Genomic DNA, 26,780 nt, shown 5'->3' with positions numbered 1-26,780 from the left:
GACTGGGAGGTTGAGCATCCGTTCTCATCAAGGCTCACAGCAGCGCCGGCTCCGGTGGGGGGTGTTGGGGGGGGGGGGGTTATCACACATCTCCGCTGATGGGGCCTCAGAGATGGGCCCCCACACGCTCCTGTCATTGTGATCTGATGATGGTGAAAAGGGGGGGGAGTGGGTATAGGTATAGACGGATGCCTGGAATGGATAGATTAGATCTACATAAGAAGCAGCATGCATGGCCCAGAAAGGTGTTCACAGCGCCGTGTTTAGGGACGCCGGTGGGCGGGCGTGAGACTGTGGTTTGACACTGTAGGACGACGATACTCGAACCTTTTTTAACACATTGGCTGCCATTGACGCAGATCTGCGTTCTTTAAAAAAAAAAAAAAAATCAAAATAAAAGTTTTTATTTTATTTTATTTTTTAATTAAAAAAAAACAAAACAAAGACCAATGAGATATGATTTACCGAAGATTTAGACTCCCATCCACTTCCTTGTACCTTAAAACTTAAAAATTCTGTATCTCGGCTCCTAAGTGCTTTTTTTTCTCATTGAAAAAGTCTGGCAGCCTACTGTAGGAAAACATTTAAAAAGCTGGCAGCCAATGTGTTAATTTCAAGGAAGTTTGTGAATATGCATTTGGCCACTGGGACTCCAATCTACAACGTGCAATCCTCAGTGTTCATTTAACTCTCTGAGAGCGTACAAAACAAATGGATCCGTAATGGTGCGTTCACACGGGCAGATTTAAAAGATACAAAGATACTAAAACACACCGCATCTTTGTCGCTGTGTCGCTTTGTATCCGCGTTGCTCAACGCGGTCGCTGACGTCATCAAACGTGCGGACAGCGAGAGCTACAGTTGTAGCTTTGTATCTGAAAGTTGAACCCAGCTCAACTTGAATGTGTATCTTTGTATCTCTGTCGCTAGAGCTACGGCTACAAACGTCGGATGTATCTTTATATCATCATGTCGCTGGTTTCCATTGAAAATAAATGGTAGCATGTATCTTTTAATCTGCCCGTGTGAACGCACCATAAGGGTCCATTTAGTCTGTGAGGGTACCATTTGGTCCCATTTGCACACTCTTGGAGTTACGGGCCAGTAAACGTCTGTAGGAAACTGGGTGACTGGTAACACTAACCGTGGTTGGTTGATACTGTGGGGAAACGGAGGTGCAAAGTTACAGGGTTAACACACTGGAGCCCATCGATAAGGGTTGGCCTGAAGCCAAGTGGATGACATGCTTTTGTTTACCAGCGGGTTCTCTCTTTCCCACTGCAACACACTGACAGTCTTAACCCTTTAAGACCTGTAACGCATCTGTGTCACTTTAGATTTCTTTGGCTATTTTTTGAAAAATAGTTAACATTTGTGCAAATCTTTGCTTCTGCGTCTTCTAAATCCTAACAGTTTTTTTTTTTTTTTTTAACATATGTTGCTATAATATCAGTTTTTGCATGTCAAGGACCCCCAAAATGACATATTAGGCCGCGGACCCCCATCTCAAAATATTTTCTTCCAGGGACCCCCAGAAGCAAAGATTTCAGTTCCAAATGTTCGCTTGAAAAAAAATATATTGAAAGATTTGCGCAAATTTTCACGAATTTCTCAAAAATAGCAGATCTACAAGCTCATAGCGCGGCACTCGGTGCCGCGCTATGAGCTTGTATATCTGCTATTTTTGAATAGCCAAAGTGTAAAATAATGCTTTTTCGCTCAAATCAAGAAGTGACACAGATGCGTTCCAGGTCTTAAAGGGTTAATTACAGCAGGCTGTGGTACTGCACCCTATTTTTCTCTCTCTTTTCGCCAGCAAAACACATCAACTTTGCTTTGTTGGGTAATTATAATGGGAGAGAAAATGTCAGGTGAACAATTAGGAGAGCGGGAAATGGGTTTAAGAGGAAGTTTATCATTCCTTTACGAGCCCATTAGCCAATGAGAGGAAGACAGACTGAGATTTAGTGCGGCTCAATGTGAGTGGCGACATTAACAACAAACCGCCTCTGAAGAAAATATGTAAATCTGTCTTTTGAAGTCTCTTTAAAAAAAAGTAAGGGACTGTAATGGGTCAGGTTGGTGCTTTTTTAGAAATACATACATAAATACTAACTGGCAGCCTCCATCCCTCTAATAGTCTCTATAGGGGGGGGGCAGTGCAGAATGAAGCCCAGGATTCTTTTGGGATATCATTAGGAGAATTAACCCATTGAGACCTGAAGCCGATTCTACATGTCTCCTAAATCTCAACAGTTTTCTGAAAAACGTATGTTTCTATATCAGTGGTGCTCAATCTTTTTCATGTCAAGGACCCCCAAAATTATATGTATTTGACCGCGGACCCCCATCAAAATATGTTGTTCCAATAAAAATGTTCGCTTTAAAAATATATATATTCAAAGATTTGCACACATTTTCACGATTTTTCAAAAATAGCAGATCTACAAGCTCGTAGCGCGGCACTCGGTGCCGCGCTATGAGCTTGTATATCTGCTATTTTTGAATAGCCCAAAGTGTAAAATAATGCTTTTTAGCTCAAATTAAAAAATGACACAGTTCCCGGTCTTAATGGGTTAACACTAGAAAATAAAACTTAACTTTTTTTCCAAGTGGACGAAGCAAGGCAAATCCGCTATCTACTGAATACACATTTTTTTTTGATGGATCAGAAGAACAACAGGGAGCAAGCAGCGAGAAGAAAGAGTGAGAGGAGGAGGAGGAGGAGGACTACAGTATATATCCCTCGCTCCTCTCAGGAAGAAAAAAAAAAAGATTTCTGAAACACGTCAAATTATCCTAATGACTCCTGTCAGCAAGACCTGCCGGTGCCTTTTAACGGCGCAAGGGGGGAAAAAAATATCTCTTGCTTCCACACTCACTAAGCCGGATATAAGTACGCAATTTGTTTCCAGGTAACGTGGTACACAAGGGAAATCATGTCATTTTCTTTTTCTCCTTTAACCTATTAAGACCTGGAACGCATCTGTGTCACTTTTTGATTTGAGAAAAAAAGCTAGAAAAAAGCATTATTTTACACTTTGGCTATTCAAAAATAGCAGATATAGAAGCTCGTAGCGCGGCACCGAGTGCCGCGCTATGAGCTTGTAGATCTGCTATTTTTGAAAAAATCGAGAAAATATGTGCAAATTAATATATTTATATTCTTTTAAAGCGAACATTTTTAACTCAAATCTTTTCTTCTGGGGGGTCCCTGGAACAAAATATTTTGAGGTGGGGGTCCGCGGCCAAATACATATAATTTTGGGGGTCCTTGACATGGAAAACGTTTGAGAACCACTGATATACAAACATACGTTTTTTAAGAAAAACTTCTGGGATTTGGAAGACATTAGCTAAGAATCGGCGGCCTCTGGTCTGAATGGGTTAAGTTATCTTCTGTATGCTTTACTCGGCTACACCATTGGCAAACACTAGAAATTACTTTGATGTAAGTGCCTTTTGTGAGAAGAAAAAAAAAAAACAAGTGAACGCGGGGCTGAGAGAACAGAGCATGATGAAAAGGAAGTTAAAGTTAAAGTCATCTATAGGCCCAGGGGTTCCCAAACGTTTTCATGCCAAGGACCCCTACCTGAATAGCTGTAGCCTCTGGCTGTAGTCCCCCCAGTAAGCTATAGCGACAGTTAAGCTTACAAAGCCATCATAATTGTTTTAACCCATTCAGACCGGTAACGCACCTGTGTCACTTTAACCGTTATCTTATACTTTTGGCTATTCAAAAATAGCAGATATACAAGCTCATAGTGCGGCACCGAGTGCAAACATTAAATCTTTGAATATGCAAATCTTTGAATATATATAATTTTTTTAAAGAACATTTTGTATTCATATCTTTGCTTCTGGGGGGTCCCTGGAACAACATATTTTGAGATGGGGGGCCCGCGGTCAAATACATATCATTTTGGGAGTCCTTGACATGGAAAAGTTTGAGAACCACTGATATTATAGCAACATACGTTTAAAAAAAGAAAAATGTTAGGATTTAGAAGACATTTGTAGAATCCCCAGAAGCAAAGATTTTAGTTAAAAAAGTTCGCTTAAAAAATATATATATTCAAAGATTTGTAATTTTTTTCAAAAATAGCAGATCTACAAGCTTGTATATCTGCTATTTTTTTAATAGACAAAGAAATCGTTCGACACCGATGCGATGCGTTCTCGGTCTGAAAGGGTTAAATAAATTGTTGCTGTTTTTTTTAAATATACATTTATTTCATTTTTCCCTACTTTCCAATGGGCCCCGCTTGATTCCCCCCTGATGGCCCCCTGGGGGACCGCAGGCCCCACTTTGAAAAAGATAAAGCAAAGACGGCATGAAAAAAGCCCAGCTGCGATCAGAATCTTCCAGATTTACAACATAATAGCTACAATTGCCTGTAACACTGGCCCTTGAGGGACATTCATTTCTACAAGCGAGGGACAGACTAAAACTATTTCATTAAGCCATTAAGACCGGGAACGCATCTGTGTGTCATTTTAAGATTTCTTAAGGCTATTCAAAAATAGCAGATCTACAAGTTATGGATGGATCTGCTATTTTTGGAGAAATCGTGGAAGATTTGTGCAAATTTTGAATATATATTTTATAAAACAAACATTTTCAACTCAAACTTTGCTTCTGGGGGAGCAACAGGTTTTGAGATGGGGGTCCGCGGCCAAAATTCATATCATTTTGGGGGTCCTTGACATGAAAAAAGTTTGAGAACCACTGATTATTGCAACATAATTAAAACAAAAAAAACTCTTTTGGATTTAGAAGACATTTGTAGAATCCCCCCAGAAGCAAAGGTTTGAGTTACAAATGTTTGCTTTGAAAAATATATATATATTCAAAGATTTGCTCAAATTTTTACGATTTTCCAAAAATAGCAGATCTACAAGCTCGTAGCGCGGCACCGAGTGCCGCGCTACGAGCTTGTAGATCTGCTATTTTTGAATAGCCCCCCGCAAAAAAAAAACACAGATTCTTTCCCGGTCTTAAGGGGTTAAGCCATGTCCCATTTCCTTCACGTACAAACGTACAAATCCTCGGTTGTCATAAAAAGAGCCCTATGTGCAACACACAATACCAAATCATCGGCGGTAATGTGAAGATGTCAGAGTTATATTCAGTCATTTGTATGAAGGGGGGCCCATTTTCCCTTTGATTCATGGACAAGTAATACCAATCTTTCATGGAGCGCTCTTGCCATTCCGCCAAAGGTTACAAGGGGAATTGAGATTTATTTTTTCGAAACGTTGTCGTCGCCAGCATAGCATAAAGGATCAGGTTTTAAATAATCTGCACCCTTGTGCAAACAAAGACAGATGCAACATAAAAACCAGAGAAGAAGGTCGTGAATGCATTCATCTCTTTGTTCTGGACCCGAGAAACCCATGAGCATGCGTGTGTTATTTTTTTTAGTGTGAGGCATGATGTCATAGTTGGGTACAGATTTTTGGAAATTGTGAATTGATTTTGAAGCGCTGATAATAAGAATCGTAATTATTACATGAATCGTGTTTTTAACAACACCCCTAGTTGCTGTCAGTGGTGGAAAGTAACTACAGTAAGTACATTTACCTAAGTACTGTACTTCAGTACAATTCTGAGGTGCTTTTACTTTAATGGAGTATTTCCAATTTTCTGTACTTTTACTTCTACTCCACTACATTTCAGAGGCAAATATTGTACTTTTACTCCACTACAATTATTTTAACACTTTAGTTACTTTGTAGATTTGGATTATTATTACAAAACATACATTAACCACTTCAACCCTATATATATTTCGGCCATTTGAAAATAGCCGATCTACAAGTTCACAATGCGTCGTGATGCGACGCATTGTGAGCTTGTAGATCTGCTATTTCCAAAAGAGTTTTATGCATATGAAAACTTGTGAAATGGGACATTCTGAATAATGAGTACTTTTGTGCTTTAAGTATATTTTGATACCAATACTTTTGAATTCTGGACTTTTACTTGTAACAGAGTATTTCTACATTGCACTATTTATACTTTTACTTAAGTAAAACATTTCAGTACTTTTTCCACCACTGGTTGCTGTTTACATCCACGTCTGTCCAGAGTGACTCATAGTCGGTAGTGCATGGACACTTTGAAGGAATTTAATGAACGTGGGCCAAGTGGATGTTTGTGGCAAATGTGTTCCTGAGATATCGCGTTCACAAGGTTGGGATGGATGGACAGACAGACAGAAGTACGACCCGAAAAACATAATGCCTTCAGCCACTGGCTGTCCACCAACGGAGGCATAAAAATGCCACATCTATTATGTTCTGTTTAATGCAAACGTCAGTTTGTTGGGATTGCAGATACTACACTGTAGTATTGGATGTTCAGTATAGACTTCTATATACTGCTATTGCGCGAACATACATCTCACAGGGAAGCGCAGAGCAGGCATTTGAAGTGAAGGCTATATGGGGGCGGCATGCGAAACGAACCTGTCATATAAGGTTTAAGTGCTTATTCACACACCGAGAGATCAGTCAGTCAGCTTGTGATAAGTGTCATCTAACGCTAAAGAAAATGAGTAGTTGCTACAAGCGGAGTACTAGCACTACAATACGTTTTTTAAAAAGGTAATTGAGCATGAGGAGTACACACACAGTTAATCTAAGGCTAATTAGGTTGTAGATGTCATTCAAGCCTTCCCATGCACAGAACATAATATATACTGTATCATTTCTGATGGGTGGATAGATACCTTGAACGTTGTGTTATTATTAATCAAAGCTCTTGTTAACCCATTAAGACCGGGGACGTGTCTGTGTCATTTTAGATTTATTTGGGCTATTCAAAAATAGCAGATCTACAAGCTCATAGCGCGGCACCGAGTGCCGCGCTATGAGCTCGTAGATCTGCTATTTTAGAAAAATCGTGAAAAACATTGGATTTAGAAAACATTTTTAGAATCGGCCTCAGGTCTTAATGGGTTAATGCTTTTCATTGGTTACATATTTATAAAACCCCATATACAGACTTAACCACTTTCAACCTGGTGTCCCTATTTTGACCATGACATCATAGACAAAAGTTTCTTTTTTTCCCCCAAAATGTTAAAGAAATAGCGTAACAAGCTGCTACAGTAGATCGGCTATTTTTGCTACTTTTGCGCTGACAACTTTTGTCATACAACAAAAGCATAATATAGGAATTGATTTATCGAACAGATGAAAAGGAGATACAAGGTCTCTCTCTCTCTCTGCCCGACAACAAAACTATGCATTTCAAGTGGTGTAATTAAAGAGCGTATATGCATGGTGTCTGCTTGAACATGAAGACTTAGGTCAAAGGAGTAGCACTGTATGTATGTAGTTATTGTGTGTGTGTGTGTGTGTGTGTGTGTGTGTGTGTGTGTGTGTGTGTGTGTGTGTGTGTGTGTGTGTGTGTGTGTGTGTGTGTGTGTGTGTGTGTGTGTGTGTGTGTGTGTGTGTGTGTGTGGGAGTGTGTGAGTGTGTGAGTGTGTGAGTGTGGGAGTGAGTGTGTGAGTGTGTGAGTGTGTGAGGGAGTGTGGGAGTGTGGGAGTGTGGGAGTGTGGGAGTGACTGAGTGACTGAGTGACTGAGTGAGTGAGTGAGTGTATGTGTGTATAGTGCAGGTCCATTAAGTTGTGCGTGTTCCTTTTACATACAGTATATATATGCCCTATAGATGAATGAATGAAGTGGGTTTGGTTTAGAGGAGTGCGACTGCAGTAACATCGGCCCTTCAATCACATCACATCACATCATGTCAAATGACTTCCAGAGAGCCTAAAAAGTGAAGACCTGTTACAGCTCCGTACCATTCATCTTGTGCCCCCGTGCTTATTAACTCCTGCTTCAACTCTGCATAATGTACAAGACACTCTGTTAAAGAGCGAGGTGACCTTGAGGTAGATGTCAGCCCTACCGTGACCAACATGCATGTAATGCTTATACACAGAGATTGTCTATTGATCATCAGTGGGAATGATACCAGACGAGCAACGCATGACATATCTGTTACACGCCATCATATCGTTGCTGTCGTCGGGCAGAAACCTTATGTGTTTTTTCGTAAATTAACCCATTAAGACCTGAAGCCGATTCTACATGTGTCCTAAATCTCAACAGTATTCTGAAAAACGTATGTTTCTATTATGCTCAATCTTTTTCATGTCAAGGACCCCCAAAATTATACTTATTTGGCCGTGGACCCCCATCAAAATATTTTGTTCCAGGGACCCCCAGAAGCAAAGATTTGAGTTAAAAATGTTCGCTTAAAAAAAAAATATATATATATATATTCAAAGATTTGCGCACATTTTCACGATTTTTCAAAAATAGCAGATCTACAAGCTCATAGCGCGGCACTCGGTGCCGTGCTATGAGCTTGTATATCTGCTATTTTTGAATAGCCCAAAGTGTAAAATAATGCTTTTTTTTTAGCTCAAATCAAAAAATGACACAGTTCCAGTTAATGGGTTAACGTCCTACTTGATCATACTACAGCGTCACACAGAAGTAACAAAATTAGCAGATCTTCAAGCTCGAAAAAGCAGGCACAAAGCATGGAAACCAGTGTGGAAACCCTGTATTTCCAAAATGTTAAATGCGGGTAAAAGAAGAACCTGTAGTTCCTTCACATCGTGACACATTGTGAGCTTGAAGATCGGCTTTTTTCAATTTAGATTGACTACGTTTGTGCGACACTGTCGTGCAAAAGTATAAAATAGGGCATTCATTTCTGGGGGAAAAAGATAATAACAAAAAAAAAATATGGAGATACACGGTTGTCGAATCCATAGCTCTCAAAATGTAGAATGACAGTCCCTTTGATGCCTGGTACTTTTGCTACAAACAAAAAGCATGGTTCATTCTTTTTTCATTTGCCTGCCTGGCTGTTGTTGTTGGTGGCACATACCTGAAAGTGAATAGGAGATGAAGTGGGAACGGCTACACAGACAGCACACAGCACAGCCGTATCCTGTTGCTGAGGTAAAAGAGTAAAGACTAAGCCATTAAGGCCTGAGGTTCCGATTCTACAAAATGTCTTCTATGTCTTTTTCTTTTTGAAAAAACGTATGTTTCTATATCAGTGGTTCTCAAACATTTTCATGTCAAGGACCCCCAAAATTATATGTATTTGGCCGCGGACCCCCATCTCAAAATATTTTGTTCCAGGGACCCCCAGAAGCAAAGATTTGAGGTACAAATGTTCGCTTAAAAATATATATATATTTCAAGATTTGCACAAATTTTCTACATTTTTCAAAAATAGCAGATCTACAAGCTCATAGCGCGGCACTCGGTGCCGCGCTATGAGCTTGTAGATCTGCTATTTTTGAATAGCCAAAGTGTAAAATAATGCTTTTTTAGCTCAAATCAAAAAAGTGACACATATGTGTTCCAGGTCTTAATGGACTAAAGGATAAACACTCATCCTCTCACACAAAAGGAATCAAAGCGGCTCCACTTGCTGCAATGAAAGTGATATTATACCCTGTAGTCGCAGCTCTCTGACTCAAAGCACTCAAACTGTTCTCTCGGATTTTGCTTCAAATTGCGTGACGCCGCAAAACAAGTCGGATTGAGGGCAGACGTAAATAAGGAAATTTGGTGTTGATAGAAACAACATGGGGAGTGGAAACTTGAACGCTATATAGGCTTCTGAGCGATTAATCCAGTGAATCTGGGAAAGCGTCTGTCATTTTTAGATTTTAACCACTTTAGCCGTTATTTTATACTTTGGCTATTGTGAGATACATGATTATATTATTTGCTAAAACAGGTATACCCCCATATATTATTTATTATTCCATTTGATACATTATTGTATTTCATTTCATTTCATTAGGATGTTGTTTACATTATTCTGTGAACTGTGGTTGAAGCGTGGCACATAAGATGCATTTACTAAAGCTGTGAAACAGTCTATCATTCTGGGTATTGCATTTGGGACAGGCCATCTTTGGGCAGCTAAACACTCACTGTTCAAGGCACATGTTGGACAGTCACAGCAGGGGTCCTGTGTTCAGATTAGGACCAGAGTTGGCAACGAGTGGAAGTGCTGCTATAATGTGCCTTTGTCTGTATGTTTACAGGTGAGAAATGATGAGATAAAGTGTATAAATAATAGTGAACATGTTAAATGAAGGTATAAACAGAGAAGAGTATCTGTGAAGCAAATGTATGTGTGGAATGCACATTAGATGTCATTAGAAATGCTTACCTGTTATACCTACTGTGACCTGTAGTTGGGCTAAAAAGCTCATCTGGAATGAATGAGAGGTGAATGGTGTGTTGTGTAAAATGGTTCATTATAGTTCTAGCAACCAGAGTAATGTAATGCAGCTAATATATTTCGTTTTGGGTATTATTTTTGTAATGTGAGAGTTATGCTAAAGATCTTTATTTTGTTTACAAGTGAGAGTATTATTGCTATCTTATGCAAATAAGAAGATGCACCTTATTGATATTATAACAAAAACTTTGAATATAGCCTATATGTATTTTTTTTAACCTATTAAGACCTGGAAGGCATCTGTGTCATTTATTGATTTGAGCTAAAAAGCATTATTTTACACTTTGGCTATTCAAAAATAGCAGATATACAAGCTCATAGCGCGGCACCGAGTGCCGCGTTACGAGCTTGTAGATCTGCTATTTTTGAAAAATCGAGAAAATGTGTGCAAATCTTTGTATATATATATGCTTTTAAAGCAAACATTTGTAACTCAAATCTTTGCTTCTGGGGGGGTCGCTGGAACGACATATTTTGAGAGGGGGGTCCGCGGCCAAATACATATACATTTTGGGGTCCGTGACATGAAAAGGTTTGAGAACGACTAACATAGCAACATAAGTTTTTTTTCAAAAAAACTCAACACTGCTCCTCCAGGTGAACAGTTCATAGTTTGCCCAAAGTGCTTCTCACAGAAGTGAATCAAATGTACATCCCAGTCCCGCTTATTATAAATGAATAACCTGCAAAAAAAATGCATTGGCTTTGCGTTGCACTAGATAGCTGCAGAATAATAGCATTATTACTGCAACAGCATCACGACAGTGACAGAAAATAAAATCAAAAATCTTTTGGCAGACAATTCAATTAATTTCACAGAGACGGAGCACGCAAATCCCACATTCTGCCATAGACAACCAATCATAATTACAGTTCCCCATCAATGCTGTGCTAATCGTGTGGACAATAAAAGCCTAAATCCTTTTTACTTTTGCTCTACTTACTCTTTTAATTTAGGATATTCCTCGAATCCCCCACTTAACAAAAGTGTTATTATAATTATGGATTTATCTGTGATTTACCCCCCCCCCCCCCCCATACCCCCCAAAAAAACATAAGGTTAAAATGCGTTAACAGTAAACATTTAAATCTATAAATCCCCGCTGAGTGAATGAAAACGGATCCCAGTGCTTTTGACAGATCACGTCCTCATTACTATTGGAGAGAGAACAAAAAGGCATTGATTTATCCCTCAGATATGGCAGCATAGACAATCAACATAATGTAATGTTTGTATGACAAGAGTTCCATTTAATATCATGCAAAAAGCCGGCTCACAAATAAGCACTGTGAGAAAAGGCAGATATATATATGTTTTATTTTACCATATGCAATGGTGTAACTAAGTACATTTACTGTAGGTACAAATCTGAGGTATTATTTTTTACTTTACTGGAGTATTTCCATTTTTTTGTACTTTTACTTCTACTCCATTACATCTCAGAGGCAAATATTATACTTTTACTCCACTACAATTATTTGAAAACTTGAGTTACTAGGTACTTTGCAGATATGAATTATCATAGTATAGAACATACATTAACCACTTTAGCCCTATTTTATTCCGAGGCTATTTGAAAATAGCCGATCTGCAAGCTCACAACGCGTCGCATCGCATGTTTTCTTTCTTTTTTTGAGGTCATTTACTACCATAATTGCGTATTATGTGAGATCAGACTGGAATACAAGAGGGGCTTACATTGTTTGACCAACTTGTATCCTGTAAGACTTCCGCGGACGAAATAAAAATACACGCAATTTCTGTTGCTAATGAATTTATATCTTATGTGTGTTTGTTTGTTTGTTTGTGTGTGTTTTGTTGCTGCAGTGCCCGCCGAGATCCTGAACAGCAGCTTGAGCACGATGGAACGCCACATCCAGAGGCTGGAGAACGACATCGAGAACTTCCCTAAGACGGACGACCCGCAAGATAAGTTTGTGGAAAAAATGTCCATATCCTTTTTTTCTTAATTTTTGGTATTTGTTTTGTGGCTGCCTCGCACGGCTCCTATATATATATACTGCTTGGAATCCGTCCATTCTGAGCCGCCATATTGTCCAGTCCACCACAGGGGCAAGAGGTGTGTGTGTGTGTGTGTGTGTTATTCGTGTCCTTGCCTTGGCAGCAGCATAAGCAGTTAACCCATTAAGACCTGAGGCGATTCTTAACTCTTTAACTGCCAGAGTACATACACAATCTACCCCCTTCCCTGCCAGAGAAAATACATAATGCAAAAATAGGTAAAATGTGAATTTTGTCTCCGTTTATTTTTTAACATTGAAGTGAATGGAGCAGAAAATCTTCGCATCGCGTTATCTCCTGCTTCCTTTGTGATAAACGAAAAATCATTATTATTTATTTTTTATTTTTTAAATCTCGTTTTTCTCGTCGATGGCTGGCTGAGCCATGCAGAGAAAAACGAGAAATCTCGTCAATGGCAGGAAAAGAGATCATTTTTTTTTCTAAATCCTAAGTTTTTTCAAACGATTTTTCAAAAATAGCAGATCTACAAGCTCATAGCGCGGCACTCGGTGCCGCGCTATGAGCTTGTAGATCTGCTATTTTTGAATAGCCAAAGAAATCTAAAGTGACACAGATGCGTTCCAGGTCTTAATGGGTTAAAGTCGGGCGGTTGTGATTGGTTGCGCCCAGGGGGGATTTTGAGGAACGGATCTGGGATGTCTTGCCGTTGCGATGTTGATCAGATCTCCCTCCCTCCCCCCCTCCCCCTCCGGGGTCCCTGGAGAGAAATCATGCCCCATGGCTATTTTTATACCCCCCCCCCCCCCCCCCCCCCACTCTTCCCACTGCTTGCCTGTCCCCTGGGGGACTCTAATGGGAGCTCCATCCAAGCCCCCTCACACCAACTTATCGCCTATCCACTGATTTCATCTCCTGACCGACCGCAGGGCTCTGCCGCTGCCGTTCAACCATCTGCAGGCTATCGCCTCACCCCGGCGGGCCTCACTCTGCTGTTCTGATAAGAGGTGCACGCTTTCACTTAACCCACTTAAGACAGGAATCTGTGAGTCACTTTTTAGATGTCTTTGGCTATTCAAAAATAGCAGATCTACAAGCTCGTAGCTTGTAGATTTGCTTCTTTTTTTTTAAATCATGAAAATTTGTGCCAATCTTTGAATATATATATTTTTCTAAGCAAATATGTTTTACTCAAATCTTAACTAAACTAAAAAACAGTTATTTTTATGTTGTTTTTTTTTGTATTACTTATAGCTACTGTATATATATCAGTGCTTCTCAAACATTTTTTCATGTCAAGGACCCCCAAATGTATATGTATTTGTCCGTGGACCCCCCCATCTCAAAATATTTAGTTCCAGGGACCCCCCAGAAGCAAAGATTTGACTTAAAATGTATATATATATATATATTCAAAGAGTTGCACAAATATAAAAAAAAAAAATCAAAAATAGCAGATCTACAAGCTCGTAGCGCGGCACTCGGTGCCGCGCTACGAGCTTGTAGATCTGCTATTTTTGAATAGCCCAAAGAAATGACACAGATGCGTTCCCGGTCTAATTGGGTTAAATCCAAGCGGTTCTCCTCTCAAATTGAATTAGCCTGTGCCCTTGCACTTTTTTTTTTCTTCCCCGGGAAGCCCTTTTTCAGGGGGGGGGAAAGGGCTGTACTGTATATATATATATATATATATATATATATATATATATATATATATATATATATATATATATATATATATATATATATATATATATTGGCCTGTGTGGGTTTTTGCGTGACACCTATGGATTTATATTTAGGTATCAGCGGTGGTAATAAACTCTGTTTTTTTTCTCGATAGCCCGAGGCGAGGATGACTCTCCTCAATAAAGGCCTTCAGTTAAGCAGTCCCTTGTCTCTCTCTGCACTGCTCTCTGGCATTATTAAGCCATTCAGACCTGGAACGCATCTGTGTCATTTTAATATTTATTTTGGGCTATTCAAAAACTGCAGATCTACAAGCTCATAGCGCGGCAAACTTGTAGATCTAAATTTTTTGAAAATTTTAGATTTTTTTTTAATTTCTTTGATTTTATTTTGATTTTTGATTTGTTTTGATTTTTTTTGAACATTTTTGCAATTTTTTGAAAATCTTTCAATATATGTTACATACAATATCTATAATTTTTTACTCAAATCTTTGCTTCTGGGTGATTCTACAAACGTCTTTTTGGAAATATCAGTGGTTCTCATACTTGTTTCATGTCAAGGACCCCCAAAATGATATGTATTTGGCCATGGACCCCCCCCATCTCAAAATATTTTGTTCCAGGGACCCCCCCAGAAGCAAAGATTTGAGTTAAAAATGTTCCCTTTAAAAATATATACATTCAAAGATTTGCACACATTTTCATGATTTTTCAAAAAATAGCAGGACGAGCTTGTAGATCTGCTATTTTTGAATAGCTCAAAGAAATCTAAAAAAATTACGCGCAGATGCTGCGTTCCCGGTCTCAATGGCTTAAGCAACGCAGGAATCACTCAAGAGTAATTTATCAAGTGAGTAGGTGTTTCCATATGCTGGGCGCTCACACTTTAGACAGCGTTTAACCTGATTCCTGCTCTCTTTTGTCTATGCGCCTAAATCAGAGATTTATCGGGGCTTACCGTGCACTTTGTGTGGCATAAGAGTAATAGCCTCCTTACACATTAACAATCTGCTCCCATTCAAAGAGAGGGCACTTAAATTTGTGTAATTAAAAAAAAAAAAAACGGAAGGCTTGAGACCTCCCCTGGCGGCCGCTCTGAGGCTAGTGGTGGGAAAAAGTACTCGAATTCTTTTACTTGAGTAAAAGTACCGATACTGCAATATTAGAAATACTCTGCTGTTACAAGCAAACGTCCAGAATTAAAAATTGGCTTGAGTAAACGTACAAACGTATTTGCATAAAAATGTACTTAAAGTACCAAAAGTAAAAGTACCAAAATGTTTGAAAATAGCAGATCTACAAGCTCACAGCGCGTCGCGATGCGACGCGCTCTGAGCTTGTAGATCGGCTATTTTCAAATAGCCTGTGTATAAAATAGGGCTAAAGTGGTTAATGTACGTTTCAGACTATCATAATTTATATCCGAAAAGTAACTAGCAACTAAAGTTTTCAAATAAAAGTACAATATTTGCCTCTGAGATGTAGTGGAGTAGAAGTAAAAGTACAGAAAATGGGAAGTACTCCAGTAACAAACAAAAAAATCCTCAAAAGTGTACTTAAGTACAGTACTTAAAGTAAATGTACTTATTTACTTTACACCACTGCTCTTGAGGCAAGGCAAAGGCAGGCTAGGATGCTATTCTGACCACACCCCCACTACTCTCTAGTCTCTACCACCTCTGATGTCGGTATCGATTCCAAAGCTCCTTGGAGAACTGAAGGCTTGAGTGAGAGGAAATGGGAGAAGTTGAGATATACTGCTGCAGGAATCTCCCCCTTGCTGTCTGGAATCCCTCCCCAGGGAGGAGAGAGAGCACATGTGGCTGACCATGGCCATGGCTGGAAACAGCCCCTTCCTCCCCTATTTTGTTGGTGCCCTTACTCCAGGGGCGTCACGGCCATTCACTGTGTGTACGACGCGACACCCTCACTCTCACAGATCCGTGATTTCATACCCCCCACTTTTTGAAAAAATGGAAAAAATATATATTTTTTGATAATACTGTAAATCGGTGAAATCAGGCAAAAATAAGAATTAAATAACATAACCCTAAAACCGAAATAAAGTAACCAAAACAAGAAAAAAAACTAACAAAATCCACCCAAAAAACTTTGAAAATACAGAATTTGTTTACATTTGACAGTTACAAATGTTTTTCATGCTTTTTCAAAAATAGCAGATATACAAGCTCGAGTGCCGCGCTATGAGCTTGTATATCTGCTATTTTTGAATAGCCAAAGTGTAAAATAAGGGGTATAGTCCACCGAAAGTCCATCCCCCCCCACCTTCTGAGAGCCCGTGACGTCCCTGCCCTTACTCCTCCCTTAACCCATTAAGACCTGAGGACCCGGTTCTAGAAATGTCTTCTAAATCCCAACAGTTTTCTGAAAAACGCGTGTTTCTGTGTCAGTGGTTCTCAAACTTTTTCATGTCAAGAACCCCCCCAAAATTATATGTATTTGGCCGCCGACCCTTATCTCAAAATATATTTTGTTCCAGGGACCCCCCAGAAGCAAAGATTTGAGTTACAAATGTTCACTTAAATAAAAAAAACATATATAGGCCTATTCAAAGATGTACACAAAGTTTCAAGATTTTATAAAGATAGCAGATCTACAAGCTCATAGCGCGGCACAAGGTTTTTAATGGGTTAACCACTTGAACCCGAGCGTCTGGCACGAACGCCCTGCCAAAATAGCAGATTGGCCATTTTCTGAGAAGATATTTAGAGTAGAGGTCTAGGGTTTATCTAGGGTTTAAATTGGATCAAGGATTCAGCCCAGATCTCATCTTTGCCGCTGTGTTTACTCAAAGAGTACACAGTCAAATAATCCTGTGCGCTAACCACTTAAACCCTATATATCACTTTGCTGTACGTCAAATATTGAGAATAGCACTCTTATTACTTATAATTATCTACAACAGCTTACTGTTGTATCTAGATACACTGCCGGGAAGCCGTGCACAATTGCACAACGCCGTTCCCCCAATGATTTCAATCGGCCCACTGCCTAAAGTCAGTTTGGCATTGGTACCGGAGGGTCTTAATATCTACTCATGAGCACACCATGCGTGACAATCAGCGTTGCCAGATTTTGCGAGAGAAATAAGCAACTGGGCCTACAAAAACAAGCCCAAAAGAAGCCACATGAGTATCGGATATTTGAAAATAGCAGATCTACGAGCTCACAACGTGTCGCGATGCGACACGTTGTGAGCTTGTAGATCTGCCATTTTCAAAATAGATTCTTGAAAAAAGTGAAGCATTTTGAATATTCTTTTAAAAACATTTTAACAACACATCCGGTACAGAGGGCACACAATACTTTTAGATGGGGGGTGTGGGGGGTCCGTGGACAAATACACATACATTAGGGGGTCCTTGACATGAACATGTTTAAGTACCCCAGGTTTTAAACAGCATTAGGAAGCACGCCCAAATAAGCAACTACACTTTAGAAACAAGCCCAAAAAAAAACGCAACTACCAAGTGACTTTACAGAAAAACAAGCCCAAAGTCGCTTATAATAAGCGGACATGGCAACACTGATGACAATGCCTTCGCCTGGCCTTATTTCCCGTAGAACTCAAAAACCCTATGGGAAAATAGTATTGGATAGTATCTGGCAGCAAGGCCCTTGCCAGATATCCAGGGCTGCCAACACATTTAAGGGAACATTGAGAAGAAGTCACTTCTGGGTTTTAGACAACTTCTTTCTTTATCCAACGTTCATTTGCAAAGAAAGACAATTTTGTGCCAAAAGAATACATATTACCGTACCGAATGTTAATACATGCAAATAGCCCTGGAGCATGAGCCACTATTTTGCTTGGCAGAGCATTTAGGGACGCATTTGACCCTTTGCAGGTGGTTGTGGGTTTGTCTTATTTGTGCAGGTTTAGCTGCCACTTGTTAATTCGCCCCTCAGAAAGTAAAAATGTTGACACTCTGTTAACCATTAATTAAGGCTTATACAGTAGTATACTTAGCAGTGGTGTAAAGTTACTGCAGTATTTCCAATTCTCTATACGTTTACTTCTACTCCACTACATCTCAGAGGCAATTATTGTACTTTTACTCCACTACAATTATTTGAGCACTTTAGTTACTAGTTGCTTTGCAGATATAAATTATTATATTATAAAACAGACATTAACCACTTTAGCCCTATTTTATACCTAGGCTATTTGAAAATAGCCGACCTACAAGCTCACAACGCGTCGCATCGCGACGCGTTGTGAGCTTGTAAAATGTTAAGTAAAACATTTGAGTACTTTTTCCACCACTGATACTTAGCGCCCTGGAGTCCCCCAGGTCTATAAACTAGGTCCACTCCTTTTTCCCTCCACTCCAAATATCTTCGCTGAAAGTAGCAGATCTACAAGCTGCGATGTGTTGTGAGTGAGCTTGTAGATCTGCTAATTTCGCAGAATTTTTGCCCTCCCCCAGAAAAAGGGACACTAGGGTTCATGTGGTTTTGGGCAAAACACCAGAAAAAAAAACAAAACGATGTGATCGGCCCCGGACCATTCACCTCTAAACAACAACGGGAGGCACTGCACTGAAAGAAGGTCAGTGGCTTCAAATACCTGGCCAACGGTTCAACAGAGCAAGACCTTAAAGTAAGGAAAAAGCACTTGCATGGAGGGCTCTGAAATGGCATTGGCCAGTGTGTAGAAGTCACAACGTTATGTTGTGTTCCGCTTTTTAGGATTTTCAACAGTTACTTGACCTTGTCTTTAACCCATTGAGACCTGGAACGCATCTGTGTCACTTTTTCATTTGAGCTAAAAAGCATTATTTTACACTTTGGCTATTCAAAAATAGCAGATATACAAGCTCATAGCGCGGCACCGAGTGCCGCGCTATGAGCTTGTATATCTGCTATTTTTGAAAAACGTTAACTCAAATCTTTGCTTCTGGGGGGTCCCTGGAACAAAATATTTTGAGATGGGGGTCTGCGGCCAAATGCATATCATCTTGGGGGTCCTTGACATGAAAAAGTTTGAAAACCACTGATATAGAAACATACGTTTTTCAGAAAACCGTTTAGGATTTAGAAGACATTTTGCAGAATCGGAACCTCAGGCCTCCATGGGTTAAAAAAAAAATGAAATAGTGAAGAAGAGAAGAGCTTTTTTTTCTCCTCTTTTGGCTTTTCCCTCTGAAGTGTTTGACCTGCGTTTGGCCTTGTGTGGGTAATGAAGCCATGCAGTTCAGAGGAACAAGGTGTTTGGAAAATCTGACTTTGTCCACAAACCTTTGCTGCAGTGGATTCACATGAGGCTACAGTACGTGCATACAGCGCTAGTGATCTTTCTTTTTTTACCAGTATGCAATGCGGGTCTACAAAGAGACTCAGCACTAGTCATTTCTCAACATATTCTCGACATGTTTTCGATCATTGGCTGTCCTTTAAGCCAATGGGGATACTTTCCCATGCTCTGAACGGGCGGTCTCGTCCTCCCAAGCTATGGTACTAGACACGACCTCTCGTCTCTAAGGCTACTATACACACCTGCTGCCGTCGGTTCAAATCGCTGTGACACAGAGTAATATATAGGACACAATTTAGCATGCTGGTATACATGACTGGGTCATGTCTTGTTTTTAGGCTTTTTGTCTCTGGTAGAGTTTCATTTGTATTTAATGAATTGAATACATAGGACCACATTGGAAACGAGTCCCCAGGACTTTATTGTGTTATCCTTTTAGCCTAATTGTCTGACTGTACCTTGTGTCGTTTACAATTATGAAGTATTCAATCAGTCAATCAAGCCCATTAAGACCTGAGGCCAATTCCACAAATGCCTTCTAACGCGTTCAAGATTTTTCCAAAAATAGCAGATCTACAAGCTCGCAGCGCGGCACGAAGTGACGCGCTGTGAGCTTGTAGATCTGCTGTTTTTGAATAGCCAACGCAAAAATCTAAAATGACACAGATGCTTAATTCCTTACCTCATACACTTTGAAACTACAGGTGCGTGAGTAATTCATGCGTGCTTTTCCTTGAACAGACTTATTTTCCGGCAAGTTTATTGCTGGTCACGTCACACAATATTATTGCCGATGTCACGTTCTGGTTCTGTGTAGATTCTACCTTTATTGATCCCATGGGGGACATTTAGTTGTCATGGCGGCGCTGAAGTTATGAAACACGGGGCGGATACAGAAAAGGAAGATGCAACTAAGTGTAAAAAAAAGAAAAGAAGGAAAGAAGAATAAAATAACAGTGTAGTAATTACAGGTAGTAACGCACAGGGATTAGGAAGAAAGTACCCAAAGAGAACAAAGGAGATTTGGGGTCTGGCTTGGCCCTTACCAGGATTTTATTGTATGATGTCAAAGTGCACTAAAACGGTACTGTTATAACGGTTTTATTGTAACAGTAACAACAGATGTAAATAAAATAAAATAGATATATATACACAAAGTGTACATAAACAATCTCTATCCAGTAGTATGGTTAAATATGACAAGAGCAATCGTGAAGAAAGGACACAATGTGAGATAATATGATTTTTCGGCTTTTTTTCTCCTTTTTTTTGCAATCAGCCTAGGTAAGGGTTAAAGCTAGCCTAATTGATATCTGAAATCTTCACATTTGACTCTGTGCTCACAAACCACCCAAAACAGAACTTATGCAGACACAGTTATTAACCACTTTCAACCTGGCGTCTCTGGGCATGTCATTTACTAGCGTACTTTTTATTCTGTTTTTTTTTAAAGCCATGTGACACCATCATGAAGAGGTATAAAATGGGGCTTAACTCACTGAGTACCAGAATTATGTCTGGCTATGTTGTCCCAGTGCCAGAGATTTTTTCAAAGTAAAAAAAAAGTGCTTAGTGCGAGATACAGCCTTTTTACAGTTATAAGTTAAACAAAGAGTGGATGGATATATATATATATATATATAAAAACACGTCAAACATGTCATTGGCACGTTGCGCCATAGCGCTAAAACACGGGAAACACGTTAATGGCACTCAATGAGTTAAGTGATTAAATTAACATTATGATAGACACATGAAGTCTTAAACGTTAGTACAGGAGAAGGCTTGGGAGGAGGTGGTGGTGTGGGACGTTTATCGCTGATGCGTTGGTGATGTTGATAGCAGGCAGAGAGTGGTATACCAGTCAGCTTAGATTGTTCTGTGACTGGATGTTATGGCCAAACGACAGTGGTGGAAAGTAAGCAAGTACATGTACTCAAGTACTTGTTTTTTAGTACAATTTTGAAGTATTTCTACTTTACTCCAATTTCCAATACTTTTACTTCTACTCCACTACATCTCAGAGACAAATATTGTACTTTTACTCCACTACTATTATTTGAAAACTTTAGTTACTAGTTACTTTGCATATATATATAAATTATTGCAATATAAAACATACATTAACCACTTTAGCCCTATTGTATACCTACTGTAGGCTATTTGAAAATAGGCGATCTACAAGCTCACAACGCGTCGCATCGCGACGCGTTGTGAGCTTGTAGATCGGCTATTTTCAAACATCTTAGAACTTTTACTTTTGGTACTTCAAGTACATTTTGATGCCAATAGTTTTGTACTTTTACTCAAGTACATTTTAAATGTCTTACTCTTACTTGTAACAGAGTACATCTACATCGCAGTATTGATACTTTTACTTATGTAAAACATTTGAGTACTTTTTCCACCACTGCCAAACGACTCCAGTGCCTGCCTGAACTATCGCGATGCTTCATCCATTCTCAGTGAGCAAACGCGGTCGCATGACACAGCATTAATCCACGTTATTGCGCGGAACCCGAGAGAAACCTGTGTGAAACATCCAGCGCTGTGTACGGCGGCTTGACCTTTTACTTTAGTTAAAAAGATGTGAGGCCGAGTTGAGGCAGACGTACCATTTTAAACTGTACCCAGGATTAAAGAGGGATGGGGCTTTACTTACTTGAAGCGTGACAGATGGAGGAACAACAGCATCTGTGAAAAGTCAGGCATTTGACGCTTGAGCAGACCTGAGAAACTTAAGAGTGACTGAGAATGAGCACGCCTACAGTATGATGGGCTGTTTACACACACACATGCACCCACGCACGCACACACACACACACACACACACACACACACACACACACACACACACACACACACACACACACACACACACACACACACACACACACACACACACACACACACACACACACGCACGCACGCACAGTGCCTGCATGATATCGATGATTGTGATATTGCCTTGTGTTACTTGTGTGCATATTATATTCATATGGTAAGATCCTCTGTTTTAATGTCATCCTTACTGGTCCATTTGTGCAGTCTGAGTTAAAAAAAGAACTAAGGACAGGATTTGTATGTGCTCTCAATGACGCTTGTCAGCTCCTTTGGAGGGATTCTTAACCCAAATCAGCAGTTTTAATTCAACTGTTTCATAATTAGAGTAATCTCTCAAGAACAGATTCTGCACTGCGTTGGAATCTGTCTTGAAGGTTCGTCAGAACGTGTACACACTGTGTGGGAGTGGGCGTGGCTTCAGATCAGGAAGCAGGCCGCGCTTTATCCAATCAAATGTAGTGGGCGGGATTTACGTGTCCGTCATCCTTCCCGACTCGAAACTTAAACCGAAACTAATTTAACAATAGCGTCCGCGGAGCAGACAACCACGGAAAGATATTCACATTTGAACGTACTCTTTCATCATAGAAACAAGTGGGCTTATAACCAAAACCATCCATGTTCTCTGGGAGAAGTGGTGTTAGTGTTCCGTGTAGAAATGTTATCTAGTCGGAATGAAAACGCAAGCTCACCACCGGAAGTGGAGCGGTGAAGGCAGACTTAAACCCCGTTTCCTTGCGCACAGGTCCTTCGTTAGCATAGCCGATCTACAAGCTCACAAAGCTCACAAAACAGCAGAGGTCGCTGTTTTTCCTTTTCAGTGTGTCTCTGGGTTCCGAGATTGTAATTAGAGTGACCAAACTCTCAAAAACAAAACAAAAAAAACATTTTTTTAACCCATGCAAAGCCAGATAATGATACATTGCTCACCGAATCGTTGCACTCTATAGATACAGCCCGACTCTTAGAGAAGTAATAATATGCTCCCATGTCCATTAAGTGAAGAAATTTACACCAAACTCCTGTGCAGCCATGCAAAAGGAAAAAAAAGAAGGAAGTAACGAGAACGCAGTGGGAAAAAAAGACAAAGAACTTGTGCGGAAACACTTCATTCGTCTTTATTGATACATTTTTCTCTTTCCATTACTGTAATGTATGCAAATGACTGAACGGGGGTGTTTGTTCAGCAGTTTAGAGATCTCTATCTATCAGAAGTAATGGGAGCCCCCCACAAAAGGCTGTGGAAATGAGGCACGAGCCCCCAGAGAGCCCTATTTCACCACAAGAGACCCCTTTGACGACCAACCCCCCCCCCCCCCCCCCCCCCCCTCCCTCTCTCTCTCTCCATGGCTCTGTGGCCTCGGGGTGGTATACAGTATGACAGAGTAGTTTCTGCGGTAGGTTGAGCAGAGGCAGCCAGTGTTGCCAGATTCTGTGAGAGAAACAAGCAACCAGGTCTAGGAAAACCAGCCCACATAACATATACATCAGCTATTTGAAAATAGCCGATCTACAAGCTTCACAACGCGTCGCGATGCGACGCGTTGTGAGCTTGTAGATCGGCTATTTTCAAATAAAATCTTGCGGGGGAAAGTATAATTAAGCAGATCTGGCAACCTCGGAGGCAGCCAAGGGATCGCTGCATGCATACTTGCGATGTTAATGGGAGGAGGGAGCGGCGGTTTGGCTTGTTGGGACGCCGCCGAAAGGGGGGGGGGCGGACCTGAGCCTTGATGGATGTGACCACCCTGTCCAATACATCTCCCCTCTACTCGCCGCTGCTCAGCGCCATAACTCAGGACGCTGATATTTAGCTTAACCTTTCATCTCCTATACGCGGGTGGATGGGGGGGGGGCTTATACGTGGAGGAACCGAAGCAATGGAAATCAGTGGACAATCCTTCCTGCCCCCCCCCAACCCCACACTTTGATGTGCCAGAGAGGGTGTGTATAGGTCCTATATGCCTTTGGCCCTGTAGTAGTGGATGTGCCCCCATAGCTGCCTCCAGCTCCGTACCTACAGTATATCGTTGATGTCGAGCAGAGACCTCTTAACTCCATATTCTAACTGTTTGTGTTTTTTCGTAACTGAACGCCCTACTTCATCATCCTAGAGCGTCACACAAAAGCATAAAAAGTAGCAGATCCACAAGCTCGAAAGCGACACGTTTCGAGCTTGTAGATCTGCTACTTTTGAGCATTTTGAATTTGAATCTTGACTAGTAACGTAAGAGACGCTACGTATGTGTGCAGGATTTTCACAGAGGGAACATGTTGACACATACTGTACTGTATTGACAAACTACAGCGGCACGTTGGCCATCATCGCGTTGCTTGACATTTTTTACCCACATGTCCGAGGCATCTCCTCTAGCGATGGATTGAATCTATAGGTGCATTATGGTCGTCGTGTGGAGGAGGCTGTGGAACCCTAGAGGGTCCCCCAACAAAAAAGCCCACACACCAGCAGTGCCAGTTTTCTCTTACACTAACTTAGTCCACCCAGACAGGTCCAGCCCACACACACACACACACACACACACACACACATACACATTCCTCTGGGCCCCCGCGGGGCTCACTTGTATTGTAATACCACCCCATGATTTCGACATCGACAGACACATTTATACAGGTAGCACCTCGTGTTGTTCTCTGAGACATCGACTCCATTTCAGGTCATAATGCTTCAAAGAAGAGGTGGGGCAGGGCTGCTATATGTGTGTTATTGGATCGGCCCATGCCAAGCGCTGACTCCTCCGCTAGCCCAGTGTCTGCAGGCTAAAACGAAGCGTGCTGGCACCGGGTTCTCCTTTTATTGGCACATGACGCTCTAAAGTCTAAAATAAATGGTTCGCTCGGCTCAATGAAAGAGAAAACGTTTATTTTATTTTTTTACGTTTATTTGTTAGTCCACTGCAGCAGCGGTGGTGTAAAGTAACGTAAGTACATTTACTCAAGTACTGTACTTAAGTGCACTTTTGAGGACTTTTTACTTTACCGGAGTGTTTCCAATTTTGAGTACTTTTACTCTACTCCACTACATCTCAGAGGCAAATATTGTAATTTTACTCCACTACAATTATTTGAAAACTTTAGTTACTTTGTAGATTTTGATTATTGTTACAAAACATACATTAACTACTTCAGCCCTATGTACATTTCAGCCATTTGAAAATAGCCGATCTACAAGCTCACAATGCGTCGCGATCTTGACCTTTCACTCTGTACTCAGTCTGCTCCCTTTTCCCTCTACGAAAATAACTTTGCCGAAAATAGCAGATCTACAAGCTCACAACGCTATTTTCGGCTAATGTTCACGTCAGAATAGGGATGCTATGGATTCAAGTGGTTAATGTAAAGAAAAGAAAATCATATCACACAAAGATTTGGCGGCCCCCCTGTAGTAACTCTGGGGACCCCCTTGGGGTCCCGGACCCCCTGTTGAAGACCCCTGGTGTAGGATATGATTTTTTGTATGAAATCAACCAGGCCAAAAGCAGTTTCAGTATCCTTGTAAATTCAACATTATAGGTGCTGAGACAACCTCCCAACACACACACACTCTCTCTCTCTCTCTCTCTCTCTCTCTCTCTCTCTCTCTCTCTCTCTCACACACACACTCTGTCTCCCCCTCACTCCCTCGCCCTCACTCTCTCGTCTAAGTGTTTTCTTCTCCTAATGAAATTCACTGTAAACTGTGTGGCCAATTAATTGCGGCACAGATAAACCCCGGAGCCTTTTAATTACCCCAGAAATTCAGTGGAAACCAAAGTAAATAAATTGTGGTGGTAAAAACAGACTTACACACACCCCTCCCCAACACACACGCACGCACACACACACACACACACACACACACACACACACACACACACACACACACACACACACACACACACCCCGTATAGTCGAGCTCTGTGACTGTAATCTCCCACCGCAGTGTGAGTATCCATCCAGACACGAGGTTTTTGTCATGAAATGGTCAGCAAAAAGAAAGAAAAAATGCAACCGCCAGAAACAATGGGCAACTCTCCGCGCAGCAGCATGTCACAAGAGAGAGACAGTAGGATTTTAATTAACAGATTTTAATAGGTGGTCTATCTGAACAAACATCTGCCAAAAAATACTAATTGTAATTCTAATAATGATCACTGGGAGGGAGGAGCGGGAAAACACACAAACACAGAGGGGGGGGGGGGGCTTCTGCATTATCCCCAGTGGTGCTAAGTAACTAAGTACATTTACTTAAGTACTGTACTTAAGTACAATTTTGAGGTATTTGTACTTTACTTGAGTGTTTCCAATTTCCAGTATACTTTTACTTCTACTCCACTACATCTCAGAGGCAAATATTGTACTTTTACTCCACTACAATTATTTGAAAACTTTAGTTACTCATTGCATTTCAGATATAAATGATTACATTATAAAACATGCATTAACCACTTCAGCCCTATTTTATACAGAGGCTGTTTGAAAATAGCCGATCTACAAGCTCACAACGCGTCGCATCGCGACGCGTTGTGAGCTTGTAGATCTGCTATTTTCAAATATTTTAGTACTTTTACTTTCGCTACTTGAAGTACATTTTGATGCCAATACTTTTGTACTTTTACTCAAGTAAATGTTTAATTCTGGACTTTTACTTGTATCAGAATATTTCTATATTGCAGTATTGATACTTTTACTT

At 40.5% G+C, this 26,780-nt stretch overlaps 1 protein-coding gene across 1 annotated transcript in view; it reads left to right on the top strand.

Annotated features, from left to right (window-relative positions):
* diaph2 (diaphanous-related formin 2) overlaps nucleotides 1-26,780 on the top strand; it is an 824,520-nt gene that overhangs the window by 641,797 nt on the left and 155,943 nt on the right. The window contains exon 25 of the mRNA XM_084041781.1: nucleotides 12,122-12,242. Within this exon, the coding sequence (XP_083897907.1) occupies nucleotides 12,122-12,242 (121 nt within the window). The remainder of the gene's footprint in view (nucleotides 1-12,121; nucleotides 12,243-26,780) is intronic.

This window comes from Gymnoscopelus microlampas, assembly GCF_963454915.1.
Source record: "Gymnoscopelus microlampas genome assembly, chromosome: 18".
Classification (NCBI taxonomy): Eukaryota; Metazoa; Chordata; class Actinopteri; order Myctophiformes; family Myctophidae; genus Gymnoscopelus; species Gymnoscopelus microlampas.
This window is presented reverse-complemented; position numbering and strand designations above follow the sequence as displayed.